The following is a 13745-nucleotide window of genomic DNA, read 5'->3' on the forward strand; positions in this document are numbered from 1 at the left end:
TGGGCTCAGGTTGGAGATTTTATGTAATTTATTATACAGTATGTGTGAAGCTACGCAGCGCAATTAGAGCATAAATGATGATCTTTGTTTTCCTCTGAGCATGTTTTATAATCTAAGTTGATAGATACTATTACTAACCTTATAAACTGGCAGTGTGATTCTCAGACAGTTTTGTCATATGTTCATTTTTAAAATTTTCTGACATATGAAAAAATTTTGGAAAAACATTTGTGTTTAAAGAAACATTTTATTTAAAGAAAGTTAAGATTGTCATAGTACAGTCGGCACAACAGAAGAGTCTAAATTTAAGACTATATTGTTCTTTCCTCTTAATTTCCAATGCTATTTCATGTAACAGGAATATTCAATATTCCTTCTTATTGTATGTCACTTAGGCTGTGTCTACACTAGCCAAAAACTTCAAAATGGCCATGCAAATGGCCATTTTGAAGTTTACTAATGAAGTGCTGAAATACATATTCAGCACCTCATTAGCATGCAGGCAGCCGCGGCACTTCAAAATTGACGCGGCTTGTCGAGACGGGGCTCCTTTTTGAAAAGACCCCGGCTACTTCGAAGTTCCCTTATTCCTATCTGCTCATAAGAATAAGGGGACTTCAAAGTAGGCGGGGTCCTTTCGAAAAGGAGCCCCATCTGGATGAGCCGCGTGGCGGTGAGCCGTGTCAATTTCTAAGTGCCGCGGCTGCCCGCATGCTAATGAGGTGCTGAATATGTATTTCAGCGCTTCATTAGTAAACTTCAAAATGGCCATTTGCATGGCCATTTCGAAGTTTTTGGCTAGTGTAGACGTAGCCTTAAAGTATTTGTTCTCCTGTGACGACATAGTAAGTCAGTGTGGAAACTGTTCTCTCTCAAACTCTTTATTTCATCTAATGCCTGGGGCGTTCCTGGCTCTGTCAGGACAGTGATTCAAGGAAAATATGTGCTTGTTATGGAATACCCCAATACAATCTCACCACTACAGTGTTCACCTAATAACTACTGTCATCATATAGATGCTAAATAGTCCAGGCACAGTGTGTTTTTTGTGTTTATCAATATAGTCTTGCTTGGAGAGTTCAGCCTTAGAGCTGTAATACATGCCATCTGTAGTCTCAACTAATGGGAATGGAGTCTGTAAAAATGTATAGTGGTCTGTTTTTTTAAATATTTATAGGATAAAAGAACAAAATAACTGAGATGGGTTCTTTTGGATTTCTTGTTTCTTCTCTGGCTTCCTGCACAGTTGTTATGGAATGTATAATTTCTCCTTCAGGTGCTTGCTTATGTCACTTCCATCATGGGCGTACCATATGCACAGTTGCTGGAGATTTTTTTCCCTTAGTGGCATCCATAGGGTTGACCCTAGTGTCCCTGGAAGGCTCACACACATGTGCTGGTACAAGGGGCTGTGCTGGCTCTGCAGCCTCTCAATTTCTTCTTACAACCACTGACAGTTGCTTGGATTGATCTTGCTCTTGCAAGGCTTCCCTGATCGTGGTCTGTAACAAGAAACACTTTTCTGCCTGTTCTCTTTCTGAAGCCTTACAGAAATGGCAGCTCCACACCTTGGACATTAGGTGAACCTTTGCCTTCTATATCAAAGGAATAAGCCTTTCTCACAAGACTAACCAGCGTTTTATAGCTGTGGAAGACAGGGTGAAAAGACTGCCAGGGTCATCCCAAAGAATCTTTTACTCTCTTCCTGCCTGCTTGCCATGAGCAGGTGAAAGTCCTGTTTCCAACTATCATGACTCGTTCCACCAGAACCCAAGCTTCATCAGTAACATTCCTTGCAGTTGCCAATCTAGGGTATCTGGGAGGGCCATGATGTGGTTGTCTGTTCATATTTTCACATCTCACTATGTCATCACCCAACAGGCCTGTGATGATGCCAGATTTGGGAGAGCAGTGTTACATTTGGCATGTCTGTGACTTCCAAGCGTACCTGTGGGGATACTGCTTCTGTGTCACCTCACATAAAATTGATCCGAGCAAGCACCTAAGAAGAAAAGACCGCACTAACCTTCTGTAACAGTTGTCCTTTTGAGATGTTCATTCCATGATCCACCCTCCTTATCCTTCTGTTGGAGTTACTTGCAAGGCAGAATTGAGAGTGTGCAGAGCTGCTGGTACCTTTCTACCACTGCACGTGCATAGAGTTTTCGGGGAACTAGGACCAGCCCTAAGGCTGCCACTAAGGTGGCGGGGGAGAAATCTAAAAGCCCTTTTGTGCATCATATAAGCATGAGCTGCATGTCTTCAAGAATAACAATTACAAAGTTTAGTAACTGATTTATTAAAACCACTTGAAATTCATAGTTGCAGCTATAAGCCCAGAAAAGTGAGTTTTGTTCACCAGTATCAGTTCCCCAAATCTCTCTTTTAGCCAAATTCACTGTAGACTTATGAATACTATCTGAGGCTGCGTCTTCACTGCGAGAGAAATTCGAATGTAAGGCAGTTAGCGCAGTACTACCACAGGACTTTCTTCACTGCAAATACCATTAGTTTGATTTAGGGAGAACTAATATTGATATTATAGTATCTTTGGTACCTGCTGGTTGTAGCATCAAGCTTGAATTCAAAAGTTCGATTAAAGGCCACTGTGGAAGTGACGTATGTAAAAATTGAGTGTATTAGCCTCCAGAGGTGTCCCATATGTAATCCACAATGCCTATCAGGGCTTTGCTCTGTCTGCTGCTGTCTAGGTACATGGAAATAACGTAACGGGAAGACCGTGAATTTCCAATCAGGACCAGGAAGCCTGTGACTGTGGGCTCATGATTGTATGAGAGCCTGAGAAATGTCTGTCTGTCTTTTGCTATTTGCACTGTGAGCTCATCTACCCATTATAAATAGGTCCAGCATGGAGTTTGTGGTTCTGTCACTGCACTTGGGTTTTTTTTTTGGTGCTGCCTGGTGCCAGATGCTGCCCTGCCACCCACATGGCAGCTCAGCTGTTGTGGGGGTCGTGTTTGCATAAGAGGCAGAGAAACTTCTTGGCAGTTTACATTTGTGCACAAAACCTCCTCCTTCTCCCCCAGGTGCCACACATTCGCTGTCTTTCCTATGCTCAGCCACATCATATGGGTAGTCCCCAGCCCAATAAAACAATGTGCCTGCCGTTCTGACTGTGCTGCTAGGAAGCACCATGTCTTGGCTTGAGTGCGGTTAGGCCTCCAAGGGTGGCTAAGATATTCAGGGACTTGCAGCTACTGGAGGGACTCCCCCGGTGGCTAAGATATTTGTGGGGGGGCAGCTAATTCAACTGCCCCCCCTCCGAAACCCTCCCACAGTCCTAGTAAGGGACCAGCAGGGCTTGCTGCTGCTGCGTGCGGGTAATGCACTCAGGGCTTGCTGCTGCTGGGGAGAAGTCTGCCCTGGTGGCTGAGACATTGGGGCAGGAGGGTTCCTAATTCATCTGCCCCACCTCCCCCCCAAATGAAACCTCCCCTATGCTCTTAGCAAGGGACCTGTGGAGCTGCTGCTGTTGTCTCTCCGTCAGTGGCTAAGATACTTGGCAGGGTGGGGGACTACTTCAACTACTTCAGCATTTCAGCAAGCTCAGCAGCCACAGACCACAGTTCCTCTTCCACCCCCTCCCCCGCAAAAATACTGCCCATTGCAGACACCACGTGCTTTGATATTTCTCTTATAAAATCTTTTTCCTAACATTTCCTATGTCTTCCTGCTTTGACCCCCCACCCCCACCCCCAAAACACAGGGAGCAGAGCCAGTGGAGATTCCTGTTTCTGTTATAAGTTCGGTGTACAGTAATCCCGCAAGATCAGCGCAACCGACTTGCATGTGTCTCAGGTTAGGAAACTGCTCCTATTGGGGCAGCAGCCTGACACTTGCCATCCCTGACTTTTGGCAGCTGCCCAGACAGGAGCAGTTTCCCAGTCTTGGGAGTGGCGGGGAGCTGGGAACCAGGCGGCAGCCTGGCTCCCTGCTCCCCTCTGCTTGCAGAGCCAGGAAACTGACCAGGATTCTTGCCCTGTCAGTTTCCCTGCTTTGCAAGGGGTGGAGAGCTAGGAGCCGAGCTGCTGACTGGTTCCTATTTCCTCGCTGCTTGTAGGACCCGGGAAATTGACCAGCTTGTGCTACAAAATTGATATTCATTAGTTCGATTTTATCTCATAGTGTAGATGCAGCCTGAGTATGGTGAGGGTGACAGAATGGGAGTATAGGAAAATAGAATACATTATATTATTTCAGGGAAAAAAATAAGTTTTTTCCTGAGACAAAGGGTGTGCATCTCATCAAAGTAAATTGTATTGTAAGGGTATCAAATTGATGTTGCTGACATGGTCTGAATTTGAGGAACAAGCAAAAAGTCATGAAAATCTGATGATAAATAAATGGATATTTTATTTATTTTAAATGTTTTTATATTCCCTTTTTTGAACAAGCATCATTTTTCCAGTGAAAAGGTTAATGTAAAGTGGCAGACTTCAACTCAACACTTCCTTTAGCATATTTTTCCCAACTAAAGAGTACTTGCTAAAAGTTGACTGGCCTTTCATTTTTAAAATATATTAAATACTAATGTGAAGTGTAGGGAAAAACATTGGTGTTTCTTTGCCTTTTGGCATAAGTAAGTCACACTTACTACTTATTTTTTTAAAAACAGACACTAGCATATGGTGACATGAACCATGAGTGGATTGGCAATGAGTGGCTCCCCAGTTTGGGGCTCCCCCAATACCGCAGCTATTTCATGGAATGTCTTGTTGATGCTAGAATGCTAGATCACTTGACTAAGAAAGATCTCCGTGGACAACTTAAAATGGTTGACAGTTTTCACAGGTAAATACACTTTAACATGTTCTTTATCATGCTCTTGATTACATGTTCTAGCATGTTATCTCTAAATATGGTTTTCTTTTCCAAACAGAAACAGTTTCCAGTGTGGTATTATGTGTTTACGAAAATTAAACTATGACCGAAAAGAACTTGAAAGGAGAAGAGAAGAAAGCCAGAATGAGATAAAAGGTTAACTATTTATTTCTGTCTTGGCTTCACTTAGGATTTTAAAATCTTCATAGTAAGATGCCTCAAAATTGCATTACCCTAAAACTAAGTCAATGACTTTTTAAATTGGAAGGGATTACAGTAGGGTCTCGTGATTCGGGAACTTAATATTTGTGAATTCAGTTATTTGTGAGTGGCCGACTGGCTGCTTCCCCCGGGGTCCTGGGCAGGAGTGCCAGCAGCTGCTGCTTCCCCCAGAGCCCCAGTCACTTCCTGTACTGGCAAAAAATCAACATTTGCAAGGGCTCTAAACACAGAACACTTGCAAATGTTGAGACCCTAGTGTATTTCATGACATCATAGAAGTGCCATATGTTAGTAGGGCCCTGTGTAGTCTGCAGCTCCCTGGGCTATACAAGATGCTATAGAACCCACTGTAGAACAGATAAGTTGTGACATGAGCTTTTGGGGTTTTTTCCTCGCTCTTATTGTTCTGGAGAAAATTTTTCTGTTTTTATATGAGAAGATATCACTGAGGAGAGAGCTGTCCCAATTTTTTCAGTATCGTAAACCCTCAAGTTACGTGGGGGTTGCCACATAACTCAAATTTTCACGCAAGTCGAGGGGAGACAGGAACCAGGTTGCTCTGGTTCTCAACTCCCCTGCGCTTGCAGGAGCCAGGAAACAGACTAGCTCACCAGGGCTGGTCAGTTTTCTGGCTTCCAGAGAGGTGGGAAGCTGGGAACCAGGGGGCAGCCTGCTTCCCATCTCCCCACCGCTTGTGGGACCCAGGAAACTGACCAGGGCAGCAGCCTCAGTCAGTTTCCTGGCTCCAGCCAGTGTAGGGGAGCCCCAGGGGCAGCCTGGCTCCTGGCTCCCTCCCACTCCTTGGAGCCAGGAAACTGACGAAGACTGCTGCCCTGGTCAGTTTCCCAGCTCTGCAAGCAGAGGGGAGCCGGGAGCCAGGCAGCCACATGATTCCCAGCTCCCCGCCACTCTGGGAACCGGAAAACTGGTCCTGTCAGGGGCGCAGCTGAGAGTCAGGCTGCCAACCCTGACAGGAGCAGCAGCCTGACTAGCAACTGCTGCCCCTGACAGGAGCAGGAAAGTGCTTCTGACAGAGGTGGCAAGAGTCAGGATGCTGCCCCTGACAAGAACGGTTTCCCCCTTCTGTCAGGGATGGCAGGCCAACATGCAGTTGCTGCCCCTGACGGGGCAGTTTCCCACTCCAGTCAGGGGCGGCAGTTGCTTTAATCCAAGACGTGCAAGTTGTGTGTATCTTGAGGATTTGCTCTACCTCTGAAGCCTAGAGTTACCTGATAGCTTGCAAATATTAACTATTTTGTTGCTAATGTTCTTAATGAAAAATATCCAGTTAATTTGTGTTTGAATAGGGGATGGAGGAAGTGGGGAAGAAGGAGTAGGAATTCGGGCCCACACTTTACCTCCTGCAATTCCAATGAAGAATAAAGATCAAATGTAGTAGTGAGCTATGGCAAGAATCACTTACTCTGTTTTTAAAGAAATGAAATAACAGAATTTCCACTGTTTTCCAAGAATAGGAATGACTAGCCATTAAAGAAGTTTGTAGGATGGAAAGAGCTTCTCTGCCTGTATGAGTGCTAGGCTAAAGGTGAAGTCCAGGCAGTCTGAGGATTGCAAGGACTGCCCCATCCATATTTCCTCATAGGAAGGGAGAAGGCTGGGCTTCTCTCCCCCTTCCCCTCCAGTCCCCACTCATAAAGCAGGGGAGTAAATGAAGGTGTGTGGAAACGAGTTCTGTTCTCCATTTGCTCTGTAGAGTACAGGAAAGAATTCTGTGCTGTGTTCAGAACGTTTGCTGCATATTGAAAATTTGGAGACTGAATAAAACGAGTATCAAATTATCCTAAATATTTTATGTTTTAAAAGAGATTTGTTGACTCCATATCACTGCCTACTGTTCCTTGTTGCCTAAGTGATGGCACTAAGCCCTGTACCAACATAATATAGAAGAACAAGACTTGTGAACATTTTTATAGACATTTTGTTATGCACTTTTATACAGCCTATTTGTTTTTCCTCCGTAGATGTTCTTGTCTGGAGCAATGACCGAATGATCCGCTGGGTACTGTCATTTGGTCTCAAAGAATATGCAAATAACCTTCTAGAAAGTGGAGTTCATGGTGCACTTGTGGCCTTAGATGAGACTTTTGATTTCAATGCATTAGCTCTATTATTACAAATACCTACTCAGAACACTCAGGTAATAACTGTAATAATTTGTCTTTTTTTTTCCTAGCAATTTTAATAAACTATCTTGTCATAGTATTTACTTTTTTATAAGCATGTAGTCATTTTAGTCAACTGTAAAAAATTTTAAAAAAATAATCTACAATGTGGCTTCTATCATAGATTTGGAAACACATCACAAGAAAACTTAAGATTTTCCATAATTTCTACCATGTATTCTAATTAATTGGTTTGTGTTTAGTTTTTCTCATAGCCCATCTTCTCCCATAAATTGGCCTCTCATTTATTACTGTTATTACCCACATTGAGCTAGGTGCTCTGTAAATACAAAGAAAAAACACTGTTTATTGTGAAGTCATCAACTTTGAGTTTATCATTAATTTTCATGACACTCATAAGATTGACTGCATTGAAGTCTCCTGTGGTATGTTGTTTCAGCTTTGCACATACTAAATTAATGCTATATTAATACTGTTACCATATATTCATTTTATAATGCATTCATAGGAATAGCTTTTAAACGTACTATCGACGCTCGTGTTGTGTTAGATTTTTAAATACTCTAATTGTTTTATTTTTAATTCAGGCTCGTGCTGTTTTGGAGAAGGAATTTAATAATCTTCTAGTTATGGGCACTGACAGGAGATCTGACGAAGTGAGTTTTGATTTATTACTTTGTTTTAATTTGCCTTAAGACCTTTGATCTCTGATCAACCTATTCAAATTCAGGATTTTGGATTGGATGGTCTCTTTAAACTATTACTCTACAGAGAAATGATTTTACAAAGTGAAACCTTAACATGTATCTTCTGATCTTTTGTGAGTTACTAGCTACGTCTACATGGGGATGCTACATCGAAATAACTTATTTCGATGTAGAGAAATTGAAATAAGCTATTTTGATGAATAGCGTCTACACGTCCTCCAGGGCTGGTGCCGTCGACGTTCAACGTCGACGTTGGGCAGCACTGCATCGAAGCAGGCGCTTCGGGGGAGCGTCTACACACCAAAGCGGCCCACATCGAAATAAGGGTGCCAGGAACAGCTGCAGACAGGGTCACAGGGTGGACTAGCACTTCCGGGGAAACAGCAAGCCGCTCCCTTAAAGGGCCCCTCCCAGACACACTTTCACTAAACAGCACAAGATCCACAGAGCCGACAACTGGTTGCAGACTCTGTGCATGCAGCATGGATCCCCAGCTGCTGCAGCAGCAGCAGCAGCTACAAGCCTTGGGCTAAGGGCTGCTGCACACGGTGACCATAGAGCCCCGCAGGGGCTGGGGAGAGCGTCTCTCAACCCCTCAGCTGATGGCTGCCATGGCGGACCCCGCTATTTCGATGTTGTAGGACACGGCTCGTCTACACATGCCCTACTTCGACGTTCAACGTCGAAATAGGGCGCTATTCCCATCTCCTGTTGGGGATAGCGACTTCGACGTCTTGCCGCCTTACGTCGATTTCAACTTCGAAATGGAGCTCGCCACGTGTAAATGTGGCGGGTGCTATTTCGAAGATGGCACGGCTACTTCAAAGTAGCCGGCTCGTGTAGACACGGCTACTGTGTGTAATTTTTGTTTTTGTCTTTTATTTAGACAGTGCGATCACATTGTGCAGTACTCAGAAGATTGGTGTTGTCTGTAACATGTAACCAAAGTCAGTGCTAGAAAATGATTTTTTTATTGGAATCTATTTCTCTTCCTAAAATGTGTAAAAGGGAGGAGCTACTGATCTGCACTTCACAAAGCATAGTATACAGAGGCGTTACGTAAACTTTTTCCATTGTAGCTCTGCCTGTGTACCTCAACGCTAATCTGCAGCACTCCCAATTGTGGGCCTTTCTGGAGTACGCTATTAGGCAGTTGGCTTTATATATTGTAAAATGTAACCAAAGTTAAAAATAACCCAATTCTCACATACTTTGTGTTCTTATCCATTTTATGAACTGAATGCCATTTTTAAGGACCAACTACGCTATGTAAGATGGTCTTGAACAATGTAGGTGAAAATAGTGTTTCACTGTTGCTTAGTGCTGATATGGGTCAGTAAATCATACTGTATCATACTATTGTAGTTATTTGTACCGACAAGTAATGTTTAGCATAACACCTGTAATTTCCAGATACTTTATAAAATATGGACATACTGTAGAATGCCACAGTTGGCGAATGAAAAGTTACAAGTGACACTGTAATAGTATGGAAGCAGGAAAAAAGAAGAAAAAATACTGCATCCATAAGATGCATGAAGCTGGAGGGCAAACGCAAATTTAAGTCTTCAAGTGCAGTCCCACTGGTGGATTAAGCATTGAAGATCACATGTTGATTTGAACTTTTCTGCTGCCGATGTTCCAGATGTGCTGTGCAAAGTGCATCTTCTAGTAGCCAGTAGAGCAGACGGCAGACTGTCTCGTAACTGAACTTATGTGAGTTTATGAACATTCAAACAATTTCAGAGTAAATGGATTTTCCCAGCATATATGTAACAGTGTTTATGTAGTGCTCTTTTTTGTTTTTTTTGTTTTTTTTCAAAAAGGGGTGTGTGTGTGTTCTGATCACTTTCAATGTATAGATGCATGAAATCATCAGAATGCCCTTCAGAGGGCATGCATGGAGGTATCTGAGGTATCTGAGCCTTTATCATCTTTGCAAAATCATGGGAGACAGGAGAGATTCCAGAAGACTGGAAAAGGGCAAATATAGTGCCCATCTATAAAAAGGGGAATAAGAATAACCCAGGAAACTACAGGCCAGTCAGCTTACCTTCTCCATTATCTTTCCTGGCAATTAAGTTAATTAAAGAAATTATCTGCAATCACTTGGAAGGTGGTAAGGTGATAGGGAACAGCCAGCATGAATTTGTAAAGAAGAAATCATGTCAAACTAATCTGATAGCTTTCTTTGATAGGATAATGAGCCTTGTGGATAGGGGAGAAGTGGTAGATGTGGTATACCTAGACTTTAGTAAAGCGTTTTGATATGGTCTCCATAATAGTCTTATAAAAAACTAGGAAAATACAATTTAGATGAGGCTACTGTAAGGTGGGTGCATAACTGGCTGGATAACCGTACCCAGAGAATAGTTCTTAATGGTTCTCAATCCTGCTGGAAAAGTATAACAAGTGGGGTTCTGCAGGGGTCTGTGTTAGGACTGGTTCTGTTCAATGTTTTCATCAATGATTTAGATATTGGCATAGAAAGTACGCTTATTAAGTTTGCAGATGATACCAAGCTGGGAGGGTTGCAACTGCTTTGGAGGATAGGGTCATAATTCAAAATGATCTGGATAAATTGGAGAAATGGTCTGAGGTAAACAGGATGAAATTTAATAAGGACAAATGCAAAGTGCTCCACTTGGGAAGGAACAATCAGTTTCACACATACAGAATGGGGGAGAGACTGTCTAGGAATGACTACAGCAGAAAGGGATCTAGGGGTTACAGTGGACCACAAGCTAAATATGAGTAACAGTGTGATGCTGTTGCAAAAAAAGCAAACATGATTCTGGGATGCATTAACAGGTGTGTTGTGAACAAGACACAAGAAGTCATTCTTCCGCTCGACTCTGTGCTGGTTAGGCCTCAGCTGGAGTACTGTGTCCAGTTCTGGGCACCACAGTTCAAGAAAGATGTGGAGAAAATAGAGAGGGTCCAGAAAAGAGTGACAAGAATGATTAAAGGTCTAGAGAATGTGACCTATGAAGAAAGGCTGAAAGAACTGGGCGTGTTTAGTTTGAAAAAGAGAAGATTGAGGGGAGACATGATAGCGGTTTTCAGGTATCTAAAAGGGTGTCATAAGGAGGAGAGAGAAGACTTGTTCTTCTTGGCCTCTGAGGATAGAACAAGAGGCAATGGACTTAAACTGCAGCAAGGGAGGTTTACATTGGACATTAGGAAAACGTTCCTAACTGTCAGGGTGGTCAAACAGTGGAATAAATTGCCAAGGGAGGCTGTGGAATCTCCATCCCTGGAGATATTTAAGAACAGGTTAGATAGATGTCTGTCAGGGATGGTTTAGACAGTACTTGGTCCTGCCATTGGGGCAGGGACTGGACTCGATGGCTTCTCGAGGTCCCTTCCAGTCCTAGTGTTCTATGATTCTATGCCCTTAGAGGTAGGAAGAAAGTTACTTGCTTCAGTGAGAGAGCTTGTCACAGGAAAGCTACATCTCTTATCATTCTCTCCCCCCCCTGCACCCTGCCTCCTCAGAATGGATAGTGGGAGCAGCAGAAACTGGAAATTCCTGCCTTGTTTACAAAGAATGGTATGAAGCAGAATTTTCTTCTCAAGGCTGTGCCCCATTCCGTTCAGTCCACCCAATAAGCTGCTGTTTTTCCCCCTTCTTTTACTCCCAGTTATCCAAGCTATATACGATTGTAAAGCTGTTGCCTTTTCAGTTAGCATGTACACTTAAGCATGGTGGTGAGCCCATGGTTTTGTCAGACCTTTTAAGTAGCATAATGTCTGTTTCATACTTTGGATATGACGCTAATGGAAAGCCTCCCAAGGGGTGAAGTACTGGTAATGAAATTTCAGTAAAGGACACTTACTCTGTTTCAGTACTTAACTGATGACTCCTCATAGTGCTAGGGACACTGGTGATGGAGGTGTCCGTTTTCCTGACAAGAGTAAGCCTTGAATATTTCCATTGAAGTTATTAAAGATACATGGCACTTTTCGAAAGTAGTAGAATTAAACCTGGTTTATTAGCCAAATTCAAACTTGCATAATAGTATATTGTGTAATATTCTTGCAGACTGTCCTACCAGAGGTGGGTACGTATCACTAATAAGCTAGTGAGCCTTTTTTAAATCTTTCTGACAGGGTGGGATTTTTCATAATGAAAGGATCATGTAAATATTTGGCAGGGGACATAGCAGGAAAAACTGAACATTTCCTACCTACCTCCACCTGTCAAAGCCTGCTCCTGTCTGAGGGTGTCTATCCTTTCAGAGGGCAAAGGCTCCCACAGCAGGATACTACACGATTAAAAATAGCAGTGGAGATGTGGCCTGGATGAGTAGAAGGCTTGTAGGGTATATACTTGCTTACTTACCCACACCATAAAGGTACATCATTACTCTAGTTGCTTGAGCTATGCCATACTAGCTACTCTATGCAGTTATCTGTTATATCTGCCACTCACTGAAAGAAGTCTGTAATGCACTTAAGGTCAAGGGAACTTACAGTGGCCATGAGGCACCTTTTATGCTGTCTGATCCTGTGCTGCTCCAGGGTCCCTACCATAATTTAGACCATGGTGGGAGAAGGGATTGGGGCAGGAGGAGAAGTGGGGTGAGATGGTGTCTAACTTGCCTTCCCAAGCTTCAGTATAAGCTTCTGCACTGCTTAGTTGGAATCTCTGCCATGGTTTGTGATGCAGCCCCACCCTGATGTGCCCCTTCTATGCTGTTTACCCTCTAAGCCAGTATTTCCCAACTTTATTTGGCCGCAGAACCTTTTTAAAGCTGAAAGAATTTTGCAAAACCCCCATTCCCAGGCTTTAACCCTTCATCCCCCAAAACCTGACCCCCATTTCCAGGCTTTACCTGCCTCAGCCTTAGCCTCCAAATCCACCCCTCCATACCCAACCCTTTACTTCCCCCCACCCTCTTGCCGCCACACATACATACATACACGCATCCTGTTGACCTCCCCCCCACACACACACATCCTGCTGGCCTTCCCTCTCCATCCTCAGGTTTAACCCCTCTGTCTCTAACCTGCTTGAGTCCTAAGTTGTCCCCTGGGACTAACCCATCCCTAATGCTGCTGGGAAGCGTACACCAGGCAGCTACATATGCCCAGCAGAAGGAAGGAAGGCTGGTGTCGAGGTATTCCATGGGCAGGTATGAGCTGAGCCATGCCCACTGGAGGGGTGTGGCCGCTTGGGTAGTGGGATGAGTGAGGGACTCTCAACAGCTCCCTGCTCAGCTGTCATTGAAATAATGGAACTAAATTCAGTTGGTGTAAAGGCTGGATCCCTCTCGCTGCCCTGGCAGCCGTTAAACTAATTAAACTTAGTTCTGTGTTGGATCAGTGGCAGGGCAGGGAACCACAGAGGAATTTTCTTGCAGAACCCTTATTTTCACTTTCTGGAACCCTGAGGTTCTGCGGAACGCCATTTGGGTAACACTGCCCTAAACTGTAGCTCGCTAGCAAGAGGGGTCACTGGAAAGGGCTCCTAAAAATTAAGAATATAACGGTTCTTTCACAAATGGGGTTTATTTTCGAAAGAGCCATGTTTACACTGCTTTTTTTCTTTTGAAAGAATCTCTCTCGAAAAGAGATTGGACTTCATTTGCACAAGATATGTAAATTGATGTCTCATTTGCATTTTCAATTTCCCTCATTTGCATTCTTCTTTCAAAAGAGGAATGCAAATATAGATAGAGCCTACATGAGTTAGAAGGGTACTGTTAATGTTTTGTATTCCTTTCCTTTGCTAGTCAGTTCCTTCCTCTAAGCTTCAATGCGCTTTTACTATATTTCAGTATAGCTATTCCCACTAAAGTGGAATTTAAGAGACCAAAGGAATTAT

At 43.4% G+C, this 13745-nt stretch overlaps 1 protein-coding gene across 4 annotated transcripts in view; it reads left to right on the forward strand.

Annotated features, from left to right (window-relative positions):
* PPFIA1 (PTPRF interacting protein alpha 1) overlaps positions 1–13745 on the forward strand; it is a 114471-nt gene that overhangs the window by 89096 nt on the left and 11630 nt on the right. For all 4 annotated transcript variants that reach the window (XM_074997451.1, XM_074997452.1, XM_074997453.1 and 1 more), the window contains 4 exons: positions 4637–4812; positions 4901–4998; positions 7047–7222; positions 7796–7864. In XM_074997451.1, coding sequence (XP_074853552.1) covers positions 4637–4812; positions 4901–4998; positions 7047–7222; positions 7796–7864 — 519 coding nt within the window. The remainder of the gene's footprint in view (positions 1–4636; positions 4813–4900; positions 4999–7046; positions 7223–7795; positions 7865–13745) is intronic.

The sequence above is a fragment of the Carettochelys insculpta genome, chromosome 6 (genome assembly GCF_033958435.1).
Source record: "Carettochelys insculpta isolate YL-2023 chromosome 6, ASM3395843v1, whole genome shotgun sequence".
Classification (NCBI taxonomy): domain Eukaryota; kingdom Metazoa; phylum Chordata; order Testudines; family Carettochelyidae; genus Carettochelys; species Carettochelys insculpta.